We start from the raw sequence: 16,516 nt of genomic DNA on the forward strand, positions 1-16,516 counted from the left end.
GTCAAGAGGGTTGGCTTAGATGGTGGCTGCTGCTAAGTCGCTTCAGTTGTGTCCGACTCTGTGCAACCCCATAGATGGCAGCCCTCCAGGCTCCCCGGTCCCTGGGATTCTCCAGGCAAGAACACTGGAGAGGGTTGCCATTTCCTTCTCCAATGCATGAAAGTGAAAAGTGAAAGTGAATTCGCTCAGTCATGTCTGACTCTTAGCGACCCCATGGACTGCACCCTACAAGGCTCCTTCATCCATGGGATTTTCCAGGCAAGAGTACTGGAGTGGGTTGCCATTGAGCCTTGTAAACTATACCTCATAAGATTAGACTCCAACCTCTTTTTTTTTTTTTTTTGCATGGAAATCTTGAAGGATTTTGAAGCTAGAGAGCTGCAAGTAATTTACAAAGGTCACCCTGGAGACTCTGTGGGAGGGTTAATTTGAGTGAAGAGAGCCTGGAGGCAGAGGTAACACTGGAGGTGAAAGAGGATGTGGTGTGAAGGTGGGTGGGCGACACATGAAGCCACAGATTTCACTGGTAGAGGTCCACACTCTCATTTGCAGTTATAATAGCTAAAAGAACTCTGAAAACGAGAAGGTTTTTGTAATTCACTTGATAGTAAAACCTGAGCTTGACCTGAGCTCATTTTTTGGGCAAAATTTGACCAGAAGTGTTGGGATGCTTTTAAAATCTTTCCTTATCCCACTTACCTCCTAAAACAAACATATTTACTGCAGAAGTATTAGTGTATTTGATTGGGGGAAATTACCCTCCATCTCGCCGTTTTTGTTTTGTGTGCTGTGCTAAGTCAATTCAGTCGTGTCTGACTCTGTGCGATCCTATGGGCTGTAGCCTTCCAGGTTCCCCTGTTCATGGGATTCTCCAGGTATGATTACTGAAGTGGGTTGCCATTTCCTTCTCCAGGGGATCTTCCTGACCCAGGGATGGTACCCGTGTCTCTTATGTCTCCTGCATTGGCAGGCAGGTTCTTTACCACTAGCTCCTCCAGCAGAATGCATAGCCTATGTAACTTCTCAAGTGGGAAAAGCTCTGATTTGGCAGCTCCTCTATGTTCTAAGGGCTTCCCTGGTGGCTCAGATGGTAAAGCATCTGCCTGTGATGTAGGAGACCTGAGTTCGATCCCTGGGTTGGGAAGATTCCCTGGAGAAGGAAATGGCTACCCACTCCAGTATTCTTGCCTGGAAAATCCCATGGACAGAGGAGCCTGGTAGGCTACAGTCCGTGGGGTCACAAAGAGTTGGACATGACTGAGTGACTTCACTTCACTTCACTATGTTTTAAGGGTTCTGGACAAGGAATTGAGAAACTCAGTTTGACCTGTGTTTACAAGATGAGGCTGATAAGACTCTCAGATTAGCTGTGAAGAGAATTGTGGAGGAAATAAGCATCTCTAGACTGGAACACTCAATGGTTAATAATGCAACTACCTCGTCAACATGAAAGAAAATAGGACTTTTGGTGGGGGATCAGAAACATTCATTAGAGAGTGAATGAAAGGATGTATTTATGAAGTGTTGCTTGTGTGCAGGCCCTGGGGTTCAGTCATGAAACAGAGAAAGGGAACCACTGGAGACATTTAAATAAGATCTGTGGAGTAGTTCATTGTATTGCATCAGTGCTGATTTTCTGGTTTTGACAGAACTGCTCTGGTTCTGTAAGATGGTAACATTTGGGGAAGCTGAATGAAGGAACTATGAAAACCCTGTACAATTTTTTACAACTTTTTGGGTAAATCTAAAATTATTTCAAGTTATTAAAACTGAGGAAATAGTTGCTCTAGCCAACCTTAGATAGCAAGACGTGGTATCATCCATGCTCCCTTTAAGCAGAGAATATCTGTTAGCAGGAGTATGGTTTTCTTAGAGATTTTGAACTCTGAAAATGCAGGTTAAGTAGACTTCCAGGTTTCTGTCTTGCCTCAATTTTTTCTTTCTTTCTTTTTTTTTTTCTAAAGCTGGCCTTGTTTTCGCAGAAGATTAATTGAAAAATGTTTGATCCAAGATAAAGCCTTGATCCTAGCTTACATGCATACAGAAGAGTTACAACATGAAACCAACTGTGTCTGGACAGTTCATGGAAGTGTTGTCACTTGCGTTCCCTCACTTTTCATCTCCCTTGTGTTGGGGGGTGTGGTTTATTTCTGGCTTTTGTCTGCTGCTCTGCAGGCTTAGGTGTAGGTTCATTGGTTTGCACGGAAAGTTGTAATAAGATGTTCAAAACCCAGAGGTTTGCAGATTACAGAGAGAATGAAGAAAATGCCTGCCTTTAATGGTCAAGGTTGGCTGACTTGGGCTTGGCTGTGCTGGTGTGCCCAGCGTGGGTCTCTCTGGTGGGAGGAGGGTTTGTCTGAAGGCCTCAGCTTCGCCGTCTCCCTTCCACACCACCTTCTGTGGTTTCAGCTGATGCGTTCTGTAATTCTCTCTGCATTCTGCTCTTTTCCTTCCTTTTGGGTGAGAGTAGGCCTAGGCTGGCAGCCAGGAGCCACTGAGCTATAATAGAGCTAGTGGTATGTACACAATTTGATTACTGCTGTCAACACCAGATTGAATAAGAAAGTGCATACCCTAGATAGATACTTGGGACATAAATGGTCTATTGATTTCATGAGAACTAGAAATGAGGCCGCTGTGTAATCTAGCAGAAGAAAGGGTCAGTGGGTAGACGTTACAGAACAGTTTGTAAAAGTGCCCTTTTTTTAGACTTTTTTTTGGAAGAACTTTCAGATAACCTTGATAAACTGATTGTTGCTTCTAATTTTCTTCACCAAGTATTTAAGAAACTCCAATGTAGCCTTTGTACTTGTTTTCGTTCAATGGTTTGCCTTTCCTGTGTAAAATCTGGTTTAGAAATTGTACTGGGTGATATAAGCCGTACTTGCTCGTGAACTCTGATGACATTTCCACTTAGCTTAATATGACTGTTTTAGAAATTTCCCACAATGGAAAGTTCTGTTTGACATAGGAAAGTTCAGCGGTCAGTTTCATAGTCAGCTGTATGCCAAGAAATAACGAAAACAATGGATTACATAGTGCAGCCTTGGGACATGGAAAATTTCTTAGAAGATGAGTGAATCATATTATTAATACATCTTGTGGGGCTTGAGGCCTTATATTGAAAAACAGGGGAAAAAGTTGTTATTTTTTTAAAGCTTGTAGCCTTTTCGTATTTTCCTTCTTGTGTTTTGTGTAGACTTTATTCTTTTTAATTTTTTAAGGCATTAAAAATAATTTAAAATAGAGTGTTTTAGGAATAAAATAATTCACTTCATTGTACATGAATTTTTTCAAACATCAAAAATCTGAAAAAAATGAACATCTCTTTGAATGAGATTGAGTTAGATTAGATAAACACTTCAAATTAGAAAATATGATAATCCCTCAAGTTAGATTGGATTATATTTTTTTAATTTTGGATTAGATAATCTCTTTGAATTTTATTGGCTAATCCCTTTGAGTTAGAATAATTACTATCCTTCTCTTAATATCACATTTTTTAGAGAAAAGGGGAAAACATTGGTAGTGTCTAGAATCCTGGCTTGTTCCTCTTGGCGTCCTTAAAATTTTGTAATAACCTTAATCTTAAATCAAATCTTGTCTAAAATTTCTTCCTATAAATAATTATGATTATTCACTTATAAAAGGCTGCTTTAATTGAGACTGTTTCTATTTAGGAAGAAGACAAATACAGAAAGACATGTGGAAACAACTGATTTAGAATTTAATTTTCTTGTAAGTTTTCATAAGCAGCCCTTGGGTAGGGGAAGATAAGCCAACTGCTTTAGCAGCCTCTTGCTTAGAGATATAATCTGAACACCAGCAGTATTTAGCTGGCGTGTTATACCAGATTAAAATGTTGAAATACATTTTTGTATTTGGGCTTTGACAACCATCAGGGAAATGTATATCAAGCCATGATGATATATCACTTCATACCCACTAGGGTGGCTATAATAAAAACAAAAAACAAAAACCAAAAACTAGATAACAATAGGTGTTGGTGACGATGGAGAGAATTTTATCCTTCATGTACTGCTAGTGAGGGAATGGAAGATGGTACAGCCACTTTGGAAAACTGGCAGTTCTTACAAAGGTTAACCGTAGAATTCCTATTATATGATCAAGCAATGCTACTTCTGGGTATTTATACTCAATAGAAATGAAAACTTATGTTGATATAATGATTTGTACCAGAATGCTTATAGCAGCATTATTCATGTTAGCTGAAAGGTAAAGACAACCCAAATGTCCGCCAATTGATAAGTGAATCAATAAAATGTAGGATATTCATACAAGGAAGATTATTCAGCTGTAAAACAAAATGATATGCTGACATACTACAGCATGAATGAAACTTTGAAAACATTATGCTAAGTAAAACAAGTCGGTCATAAAGGACTACATATTCTATGATTTCATTTATGTGAAATGCTCAGGAGAGGCACATCTATAGTGATTGAAATTAGATTTTCATGGTTGACTAGAATTGGGGTGGGGGGGTGCAGACAGAGGATGGAGAATGAGTGCTTTTTGGGGTGATGAAAATGTTCCAAAATTGATTGTGTGATGGATGTGTAACTCTGTGAATATACTAATAACCACTGAATTATATACTTTAAATGTGTTAATTGCATGCTATGTGCATTATATCTCAATAAAGCTATTACCAAAAAAAAATCAGGCTTTGACCATGTGACCTAATCCTTAGCATTGTGCTTTTCTCTCTCTCCTCACCACAATCCCACGAGACAGGTGAGGTCTCTACTCACAGCTTACAGATTTGGATATTGAGGCTTAGAGAGGGTGTTTTGCCAGGCATATGGTTTCTAGTCTAGAAGATACAGAGATAGGGAAGAGGAGAGTGGGGACTGACTGTACCTCAGCCAGTAGCAGGAAGAGAGATGTCTTCTGATTTCAGTCTGTGTGTATCCTGACAAGAGAACCTAAATTATGAAAATCTTTGCTTATACGTCGAAAGTTTCTGTTTCGAAGCAGGAGAGGAAATAAGAGTTAAACAGGAATAAAGAAGCCCATGAGGCAATATGGGTCATGAATTTCCTTGCTGTTGTATGTGTGTGGATGACATCTGTATGTTGTTGTTGTTGCGTTGCCAAGTTGTGTCCAGCTCTTTTGCAACCCCATGGACTGAAGCCCATCAGGCTCCTCTGTCCATGGGATTTTCTGGGCAAGTATAGTAGAGAGGGGTGGCATTTTCTTCTCCCTGGGGTCTTCCCGACGCAGGGATTGAAACTGTGACTCCTGCATTGATTCTTTACCACTGAGCCACCTAACATCTGTGTTAAGTGATAATAAAAGAGCGAGGCAAATACACAAGATAGAACAGGCTGGAAAATATGAGTCAAAACTGTTACCTCTGATCTTGTGATTCTGTATGGTTGAAGGTATTTTTTTCCATAATAGCAATCTCTAAGGAATTAAGAACAAATTCTTTTGAGTTCCATTTTTCCCAAGGTGTATATGCATATTGAAGTAAAATAAAAGTTGAATTTATGCTTTGAAGTAGAGTTAATATATAACCAAACTCTTCAGCCCAGTTGCATACCCAGGGCAAACGCCTCTATTTATATACATGTGGGTAAGGAGGTGGGTGGAGGTGTCCTTATCAGCTGACGCTGTCAAAAACAGGAAGCAAAGTTATAATCTCTTTGTAGTGGATCAGAAACATTCAAAGGCCCTCAGCTGTGACAATTAAAAGAACAGTGACAGAAAATGACCTAAGGAGTTTTCACAAAGTGCGAAGTGTAACATCCTGTCTGGTATTTAGAGGAGATTCAGTTAAGTTTTAGTCAGATCCTCTCATGGGAAAAATAAAAGCCACCCTGAAACAGGACATCCCAGTGTGCAGTTCGCAGGCTGCTTTTGTTAAAATCCACTTCCTCTGCATCTTTTTCCTCGTCACTTAAGCAAATGTAGGTGATGAGCGGCCCGGTGGCCACCGCGTTTCGTTGGAAAAAGTACAGATTTGATGTGCTAGGACACGTAGCTCGCCCGTCTGGCAAGCATTTACCAGGTAAGTCTGTCAGCTTGCCTGCCTCCCTGCCCTCCCTCCCGTGAGGTTTTGAAGAGGATGTCAGCAAAGACAGGGCTCAGCCACTTACTGAAGCCAGTGTGTTAACGTAACTGAGCTGTTGGAGGCAGGACCAAGCCGGGGATGGGAGCGCCCCGGCATGTTCCTCCTGGTGTCGCATCTGTTGTGGAGTCTGAGGAGTTGAGACCAGCATTGTGGGGTTTCCTCTTTTCCTCAGAATGCGATGATTTTCCAGTTCTTGGCTTCTTAGGAAAAAAGTACACAAGGAACCATATATTTGTTGTGACAGACGTGCTTCATGTATTTTCAAACTAGCTTATTATGTGTTGACTATTTTCTGTCCTATAGAGAAAGTTTCCTTTTTGCTGTTGTGTAGTGATAGTGTTGATTGTACTTGATTTACTGTGCTGACTAAAAATGTATTTTACTTTTAAAACGGTTCAGAGCTGATTAAGGGGAGAATCAGACATTGTACTTTTGGGCGGATTGTAAATGGAGGGGTTTTGTGTTTAGGCAGTCTTGTACAGAACTCAGACGCGGAACTTCATGTTAGATGCACTTTTCTGCCGCTGGAGTTTACTTCCAGGGGGACCTAGTTTTTCTCATTGGTTCTGATGTCCATAACTTGTTTGATCTATATATTCATGTCCTGGTCAAATAAGCTTTCTGAGAAAAAAAAAAAACAAACCAAAACTTAAGTGATGTGTGATATTTGACCTTACGTATCATGCTTGAATGTTGTTAGCATGGAATAACTTTTAGACTGGTTAGAATTTTTTAAAAAATGGTTTTCTTTCTTTTGGAATTACTCTTTCCCTCTTAAGTTTTCCCTCCTAACTCCATGTGAATGTGGTGGTAAATGCTGGTAGGCATCCTCTCCCTGGAGTGAATTCTCAACTAGAATGATTGGAGCAGCCCATGTTTTCTTAGCAAATTTGGCTTCTTGGTCAAGTGTAATAAGAGATCAGCATGCTATAATTCACTTTGTTGGCTGTTACTTTTCTCTCTTATTTAAAGAACCATGTGGTCTCAACAGAAAATTAAAATATCTGTCAGAAACCTGAATTAAAACCTCAGGTACAAGAGCAGCATTGCAGCTTGTAGCCTTTCAAATATATCTCTTGACTTTCACTTAATTCTCTTCCTTTTCTCAGCATGAATAATCTTCATTGTCTGCTAGTTTGTGCCGTAATGTCTTGCTACCAAGGGTCTCAGAAATAGGAAGATAATTAGAAGAAAAAATTCAAATAAAGCATTTTTTCCTACTCTGTGATCAGTCCAAAGGCTTAAGGACAGTAGAAAGCATTTTTTAAAAAAATATATTTTAGGGCACATTATTTTAATAAAAATAGAATATTAGTGTGTATATGATTTGTAAGGGCCTAGGTGCTTTTCTTATTGGCTGTTATTAATTTATTATTTTCTTATATATACAGGATAGCTTTCTTTAGTGATTTTGTTGTAAATAAAGGTATAAAAAAAGTACATGTTTATGGATGGCATACTCCATTGCAATATGTGGCTATTTTTGATCTTCAAGCAGTCTCCATAATAGATTAAACTTTGGGGGAATCTTTTATTTACAGACCTCAAGTAAGGTGGAAAGAGTGAAACTGTAAGTGTTTTGCATTAAACTGTTGACGTTACTGGGGTTGAGGTTTCAAATGACTTTTGCAGAACCTAAAGGGAGTAATAAAACAAGTAATAAAATGGAATAAATTGAAATATGTTTGTTGAAAATAAGCCTTTCAGTGTTATTTTTGAAAATGCCCATCCTTTTGCCCTGTGTTGTTTTCTAAAATGTGGCACTCTAATTTAGTGCGTTTGCCTCTCAGTAAGTTGAAATCTGATTATCTGTATCTATCTCTGGTATAGAATCATTACATTTTAAAATATTTCCTTTTCTTTTTCTTAATCTTGATGTCTGTGTACACAAATGCCTAAATGTTAACAAATAATCTAATTGAAGGAGAATAAGTTTAAAAAGAAAAGGCTTGAAGGTGTGAAATAAAAATTATTGGAGTTGTAGGCATCTGCCAACGCGCTGATGCTTTAGGTCTGCTCAGGAAGCCACTTCTGGGAGGCCTCGCTCTTGCCATCCTTCCTCTTTCTCTTCAGGCTGACAGAACCCTGTGTCAGTTGTTTCCTTTTTAGATGAGTGGGTTCACACGTCCTCAACCTTGGCTGCACATTAGAGTCACCAGCGTGCTGGAGCCCCACACTTGGAATCTTGACGTAATCAGACTGAGGCCTTGACTCTGTAACTGTTCAAAAGCTGTCCAAGTGATTCTGACAGGGATTCAAGATGGAAGCGTATGGAGGAGTGTTACGGTTCCCTGTTAGACTGAAAGCTCCAGAAGAAGGGCAAGAAGGAAGCTTATGCTGTCCTTCCACACTCAGCCCATGCCTGTCAGCAGGGGAGTCTCAGGTTCTGCTTCTGGATTGGATGGATGAACAAATTCCTCTGAGCTGGAGGAGGCTATGTGAGGACCAGACCTCCTGGTTTCTGGTTTGAGCTGATGGAGAGGAGTGTGTTCCATGAGACTCCGGTCTGTCTGAAGATGGCTGTCATTGGGAAGAAGCTCTTGGAAGAGCTCACTGGGGAATAGGCCAGCTCGGGGTGCACTGAACAGACCACTCTGAAGAGACAGAGCTCCTAGATGGTAGTGTCTTCGTGAAGCAAGGCAAGTGGAGAACTTCGGAGTAAGGATTTCATCAGGGGCGGAGGTGCCTGTGTCTGAATATGGAGGTGGGGCCCGTTGTGGACACTACAGGGAGGTTGCCCCAGAGGTTCTGGGCGCCAGGGTTAGTTTGAAAGGAAGAGGTGTGATTATCTTTGCCAGGAATTAGTGGCTGCCTGACCCACCCATTGTATGAATATAAAGACTGTATGAGTATTTAGTGGTCAGAGTGCAGGGAGGTTTGTCTGAGGGAGTTTCTCAGGGCTTGTGAAATTTTAGCTGATCTTAATGTTTATAAAGAAAATGAGTTAGTGGTTAGGGAGAGCAGGTGGAATGTAATTTGTTGAGGCTTGAGAGAAAAATAATCGTTCATTTGGGTGAAGGGTAGATGCAATGAGTTGTTTGGAACTGAAGAATTTTGGGGGGGAAATGAGAAGTGTAATTAACATGGTAATGAGTTGTTTGAGGGAGGGGACCCGGGTCTCAGTTGCCTGTGCCATCCATGTGTAAGTCACTGAACTTCTGAGACGGGTCCCCAATCAGTAGCATCCCCCAGGTGATTTTGGTCATGAATAATTAGGTAACATGTTCTAAAGCACCTTGCAAGCTGTAATAACAGTTCCAGGTAAATAAAAGGAAGAGTAAGTTCTGTAAAAATTATAAAAATATAGTCAGTTGATAATAAACTTTGCCTGCTATCTACAGTATAGGAATGGAAAATCAAATATTGTGTGTTGGTATGGCACTTATAATGTATTTAAGCTTAAAATGGTACTTAAAATGTATTTAAGCTGACGCTGTGCACTCTGTCATCTTTTTGGTTGTGGTTTTCCTTGGCATTACTTGAAAGGCATGATTATGACACGGGTCCTGGTTTCATGTTTCACTACAGTTCTTTGACCCTAGTTAGAGGGTACCAGGTGCTTCCTCTCTAATTGTTGGCAAATTTAGGATTTGGTTGGAGGGCCACTGATAGACTGGTGTGAGAATTAGGTGGGATTTGGGCTTGGTGACTCCTTCCCCGCTGCCCCAATATTTTGACCTTGATTTGAACAGTTCAATGAACTGGCAGCTCAAGTAGTTTTTTCCCACTGAACTAGAACTCTCATTGTTTGGCAGAGGAAGATGAGTCATAGCCCAGTCCTACCATTGTGACAAAGTGAAATTTTAGTCCAGGGCTAAAGGAACACAGCTTAGAAACTTTCTGTCTAAACCAGAAAGTATTGAAACTTGGATTGTGAGCTGGATGGGAATTAGTGTGGCCCTCTCTGTGGGGTTACCCTTAAGTTAATGAAGCATTGGCAGATGGTAAAGAATTTGCCTGCAGGCAGCAGGAGACCTGGGTTCGCTCCCTGGGTCGGGAAGATCCCCTGGAGAAGGAAATGGCAACCCTCTCCAGTGTTCTTGCCTGGAGAATCCCATGGACAGAGGAGCCTGGCAGGCTATAGTCCATGGGGTCACAAAGACTTGGACACAATTGAGTGACTTTCACTTTCTCACTTTCTATATTGAAGTACATTTTTGATCCTAAATCTCATTTTTAGTGATATATTTAAATAGTCAGGTCCCTTAAAAAATTCAGTACAGAATTAAAATTATGCAGAGTGGCAAATTTCCAATTCCTCTCTCCCTCCATATCATTGTTATGTTTTGTTTGTCCTGCCACAACTGTTTTTTTGTGATTATAAAATGTATACTTTTAGGTCTAAATTCCCACAAGCACAGTTTTTCTTTTTAAACTGAAGTTGAAACCATCTGGCCATAGTGTATCCCATTTAAAAAATATTAACAATAATGACCTGTGTACATATAATTTAGTTCATTTGGGTAATTTCTGTGGCAAATATGCTTTTACTATTAAACTGCCATTTATAAAAGGGAGAGAGATGAAAACTAGTATATATTTGTTTGGACTTGCATTGTGTGCGTTTGCGTGTGAAATTAAACTCTGCATATATTTTTTTGGCTCTTTGGACAAATTCTTCAATGAATTGCCTTTTTATATGTTGCTTCCCCCCTGCCCCCAACCCCACCCCCATGGTGTTTGAATCTCTGACTTTTAAACCTCTACTGATTTCAAAGGAAATTAATGCAAAATGGCAGATTTTGAATGACTTACTTGAATTTTGAGTTTTAAGATGCTTAACTTCCAACCGAAAAGACAACCTGACTTCTGGGTCTCTGGGACAGAAGTTTGAGTCTTTGGACTTGGGTTCTGTGTTTTCTTGTTCTCTTTCAGCTGTGGAAGCTGTCATCATCCGAATCTGTGCTGAGACTGGTAATTATTTAGGAGCCCTCAAGACTGGTAATTATTTAGGTGCCTTCACTATTTTATTACATTTTCACATCCTGATAACGTATTTTCATAGTGATGGTGAATCCCAGGATTATTTTTAGAATAGCCCATGTTCTGTGTAATTTGTGGAACATGTTAGAGTTATCAGAAAGGATCTGGACTTGGAATTGCATGGTTGAATCCCAGCTATGTTGCATCCCGAGTCTTAGCTTCCTGTTTTGCAGAATGGAGATAGTGGAGCTGTTCTAAGTCTTTAAAAGTGTATGCATGAAAAGACTTCCCTGGTGACTCAGTGGTAAAGAATCCGCCTGCCAATACAAGAGACATGGGTTCGATCCCTGATCTGGGAAGATCCCACGTGCCTCCGAGCAACTAAACCTGTGCCCCCAGCTACTGAGCCTGTGCTCTCGAGCCTGGGAGCCACAACTACTGAAGCCTGTGAGCCCTAGAGCCCATGGCCTGCAAAAGGAGAAGCCACTGCAATTGAAGCAGAAATGCTGCAACTAGAGAGTAACCCCATTCACTGAAACAGGAGAAAAGCCCACGCAGCAGTGAAGACCCAAAAATAAAAATATATAATGAAAAAATTTTTAAACAGTGTATGCATGTAAGATCCCTTGCACATTACTTGGTAAATCGCAGGAAAGATTATAGTAGAGCTTTTTTAAGTTAATGGAAAAAAATACATTTTAGATGCTAAATGAGGATAATATTGGCTTCAGTGAGGCCCCACATGCACCATCATACTGAAAATTTACCAGTTTTTTCTCATCCTTCGATCAAGATCTGTTAGTGATTTTTCACCTCAAAGCATCAAAGCTGTAATTCTCTGCTGGGCTTATTTAACCACAGATCCAGTACGTGGCAAGAAATTTCAAGCTATACAGGGTGGCAAACGGCCTGCAGTTGCTTGGAGAGTATCTGTGGCAGGATGCCTGAAATGTTTTGCTAGTTTCAAAGTTCACTTTCATTTGCTCAGAAAGATTTGTATTGTTTGCAGGCAAGCAAGGAAGGGAATGGGTACACAGCTTCCCACAGGAGTCTATGCTGTGTGACCTGTTTGCCTTTTGGTGCCTTATAGAAAAAGCTTTGTACAGTCTGTAGAGAGGACTGATTCTCCAAGTAGAGAGAGGAAAACTGTCATGATGGTCTGGAAGCGTGATAGATTTCAGTTTAATGCCATTGATCGGGATACTGTTAGAGGCTGGGTTCCACTGCAGTTTTAAGATAGGTATCTTGCACAAAGTCTTCGCGGTCACTTGCATATCATCAGTGGGAGTGCCTCATCTGATAGCTGTGCATGTGACCTTCTGAGAAACAGCTCCTCCTGACACACCAATGCAGACTTCTGGCCCAGCCCTCCGGCCCCCAGCTAGGTACCTGCTGCCATAGCGAGTCTCCAGGCTTTTGACTTGGCCTGTTTTCTTGTTTGACTCCTGGATTCTTTGCTTTTAATTTCTGCTTTGACTTTTAGGCATTAACTCTCTTTTTGGTGTTAGAAGCTCCTGGATTGTGTTTGATGGAAGAAATGTATTTCCCTATCAGATGCATTTTCTCCCTAGATAACCCTGACCTACCCATGCAGTCTGGTATCTGACAGTACTCTAATAACTGTTTAGTTAATTGTTAACAAATATTTATTGTCGAACTCTGAATAACTAGTATTATAGCAGGCAAAGGAAAATTAAAGTTTGTGTGTGTTTGCAGGTCCACTGATTTATGGGACATTTGGAGAAAGGAAAAAAATCGTGAAATGAAATACTTACTATATTTTATCCCTGACCATGTGGATTCTTTAAAGACTACATTCCATCTTTACTCACATGCATTTAAAAAATCATGGTGGATTTCATCGTAATGGGCTTTAAGCTGAGAAGTTATGGATATTTTGCAAGTGGGTTGAGAAAGCTGTTCTCATTTTCCTCTGTGTCCCACTGGATCCTTCTTATCCATCCAACTATTTCCTATCCATTTCTTCTGCTGTTACAAGAAAAATCTTATGCTTTGTGTTGAGAATTTGTCTGTGCTTGAATTAACTGAGCACCCTTAAAAAATGTCCTGTGTATTTACTGAATTTGTTGCTAGGCCTTATGCTGCAGAATTTCTCAAAGTAATAAAATCTAAATAAAAAAGAATGGTGTTGAAGGTAAATCTCCCTCTTGATTACTGTAATAAAGAATTGACATTTACTTCCCATAATTTGAAAGTCAGTCAGTGGGTAATATTTGTCTGGTGTTTTATGACGAAGAATTCTTATCATATTGGGTTTGTGTTAGGAAGAAAGTAAGCATTGATTTCCCTGTAACTTTCTAATTTTATTTTTCTCATCATTGGTTCTTACCTAGAGTAGTGCTCAGTTTTCTGTCAACCTCAACCCAGCTACACATGGTTAAGAATAAAAGATAAGAAAAAAAAAAAAGAGCCAAAAATAAATGATTCAGAGAATACTCACAGAGACCTGCTGTTTTCTGAGTCCTGTCATAATTGCTGAGTGCTTTTGTTTGATTGATTAATTTATCTATTTGACTGTACCAGGTCTTAGTTGCAATATGTGGGATATTCGTTGTGACATGCAGGATCTATTTCCCTGACCAGGGTTAGAACCTGGGCCCCCTGCATTGAGAGCTCAGAGTCTTAGCCTCTGGACCACTAGGGAAGTCTCACTGGGTGTTTTAAGTCAGGTTTTAAACTAAATGATTCCGCTCACTGGCAGTCTAGGACCGCTGTGTGCCCTGCAGGCTGCACATAAATGTTGAGGGACATCAATGGGGACATCACTGTGCAGATGGGGACATCAGTGAACTGTCTTCAGTTCAGTTCAGTTGCTCAGTCGTGTCCAACTCTTTGCGACCCCATGGATTGCAGCACGCCAGGCTTCCCTGTCCATCAATAACTCCTGGAGCTTGCTCAAACTCATGTCCATGGAGTTGGTGATGCCATCCAACCATCTCATCCTCTGTCTTCCCCTTCTCCTTCCCTCAGTCTTTTGCAGCATCAGAGTCTTTTCCAAGGAGTTAGTTCCTTGCTTCAGGTGGCCAAAGTATCGGATCTTCAGCTTCAGCATCAGTCCTTCCAATGAATATTCAGGACTGATTTCTTTTAGGATTGACTGGTTTGATCTCTTTGCAGTCCAAGGGACTCTCAAGAGTTTTCTCCAACACCACAGTTCAAAAGCATCAATTTTTCAGTGCTCAGCTGGGTCCTAGGCCCTCATTTTGGTGACTGTTTCCTTAATTCAGACTTAGATGTTCAGTTTGAAAGTAAATTTGAAAGGTAGGGGGCCTGAGGGCTGCTAAAAATGGAAACACTGACAATCATGAGACAGGCCTATTGGCAGGCTGATCCTAGCGAAGACAAAAAAGTAAAGAGCAAAGAAATGTCAAAGCCAAGCAACAAGAGTCAGTGTGACGCAATTATTTTGCTACTCAAGTAGGTTAAGTTGAGAAAACTATTAGCACGTGAAAAAGCTCTCTCCCAGTGAGATGACCATGCAAGTGAGAGAAGGCAGGATGGTTTTCTGCAGCATCCTTTCAAGCTCTAAAGTCCTCTTTGCATATTTTGTCTGGGTTAGTGTTAGTCACTCAGTTGTGTCTGACTCTTTGGGATTCCGCGGAGTGTAGCCCACCAAGCTCCTCTGTCCATGGAATTCTCCCGGTGAGAAGACTGGAGTGGGTAACCATTCCCTTCTCCAGGGGATCTTCCCGACTCAGGGATCCAAACCAGGGCTCTTGCTTTGCAGGCAGATTCTTTACCCTCTGAGCCACCAGGGAAGCCACCTGAATTCAAATGAACAAAGCCCCCTTCTCTGACCCTGGTTGGCCTGAGTTAGGCTCATCTGTGCTGCTGATTTCCAGCTGCAAGGGATTGGTACTTTGCAGCCAGTGTTCACTTACTTCCGGAAGCTGTAAATATTCTTGGTACGGAGCCTTCCCTGCTCTGAGCAGTGTGTCCTCAAGTTCATTCTTTTTTTTTTTTTTCCTCCCATCCTAAAACTATTTATTTGTATTTTTTTAAAGCAGCGGGTTACTCCCTAGTTGCAGTGTGTGGGCTTCTGATTGCACAGGCTCTAGAGCGTGGACTTAGTCGTTGCAGCACAGGGGCCCACTTGCTCCATGCCATGTGGAATCTTCCCCGACCAGGGATCGAACCTGTGTCCCCTGCATTGGCAGGCAGATTCTTAAACACCGGACCACCAGGGAAGTCCCTCAAGTTCGTTCTGCTATTGGAGTAAAACCAGTTTACTTCATGGCTGGTCAAGTACATCTTTTCTAAGAAAAGATGCCTTCCAGGTATGGATTGGCTACCCTCCCCTCTGCTTCTCCCACAACTTCCCCACCAGGATCAAAGTCAGCAACCCTAGAGTGTTCATCTGTTCCAGCATTTATGACAGATGTTATCGTGCCCAGTCACTTAAGTCGTGTCTGACTCTCTGCGACCCCATGGACTATATAGCCCACCAGGCTCTCTGCCCATAGGATTTCCCAGGCAAGAATACTGGAGCGGGTTGCCATTTCCTTCTCCAGGGGATCTTCCTGACCCAGGATTGAACTCATGTCTCCTGCATTGGCAGGTGGATTCTTTACCACTGAGCCACCGACTGCACTGTGTTTAGCTCAGCATATGTTTCCAGTAGGCAAGATCTTACATGCGTGTGCGTGCTCAGTTATGTCTGACTCTGTGCAATGCCATGGACTGTGGCATGCCAAGCTCTTCTGCTCATTGAACCTGGATCTCCCACGTTGCAGGCAGATTCGTTACTGTTTGAACCACCAGGGAAGCCCCAAGATCTTATTATAGATTACATATAAACTCCATATTTATGATATAAATGTATTGAGGGCATGCTACTTTCCAAATCAATGCACATAAAATAGGTGGCTTTTAAACATAATTTGAACATACGGATTTATATTTTGGTTTGATAAGATGACTTATTAAAATTTAGAAATCGTAATTACCTATCTCTCCTTGGTATTTGTTTTTCTTCTTGATTTCCATTTACAGATGTTATAGATCAGTGTTTCTGAAAGTGTGCTCTATCACGTTTTAAAATCTCTGCAAGTGATTTTGCCTGTTTGAGAACCCCAACTCTAGACTTTGAGTTTAGAGGCAGGGCTTGTTCCTGTCTTTGAATCCTCAGACCTACCACAGCTCCTGGCACATTTTAGTTGCTCTTTTCTTTTTTTTCTCTCCATTGAATGAGATAGAGTCCCAATCAGAAGTGTTTGGAGAGCAGGTGTGCATGTGGAATACAGCAGCACAGTCAGAAGCCACCTGGATAATTCTTGACCATTTTTCTTTATGGTTTTGTAAATCAACAGTGTCTGAGAGTGAAAATGTAATATGGATATATGAGAATTAGCTTTTTAAAAATTTTCTTGCCCAGAAAAATATACTGTAACTTTGTTATTTGTGTTTTTACCTTGTTTGAAGCAAATTTTATTTTAGGATAGTTCTACATTTATAGAAATTAAATGCAAAGAT

General features: G+C 40.8%; 1 protein-coding gene across 6 annotated transcripts in view; it reads left to right on the top strand.

Annotated features, from left to right (window-relative positions):
* The window catches only part of UTRN (utrophin), a 540,243-nt gene that overhangs the window by 53,849 nt on the left and 469,878 nt on the right, over positions 1 to 16,516 (top strand). Inside the window, exon 1 of one of the 6 annotated variants that reach the window (XM_043888652.1) lies at positions 5,685 to 6,037. The exons of 4 other annotated variants lie outside the window; for them this stretch is intronic. In XM_043888652.1, coding sequence (XP_043744587.1) covers positions 5,944 to 6,037 — 94 coding nt within the window. In that variant the 5' untranslated portion in view covers positions 5,685 to 5,943. Of the gene's footprint in view, positions 1 to 5,684; positions 6,038 to 16,516 lie in introns of those variants that run through there. One more of the 6 variants, XM_043888653.1, reaches the window with a different exon arrangement.

Source organism: Cervus elaphus, chromosome 26 (assembly GCF_910594005.1).
Source record: "Cervus elaphus chromosome 26, mCerEla1.1, whole genome shotgun sequence".
Classification (NCBI taxonomy): Eukaryota; Metazoa; Chordata; class Mammalia; order Artiodactyla; family Cervidae; genus Cervus; species Cervus elaphus.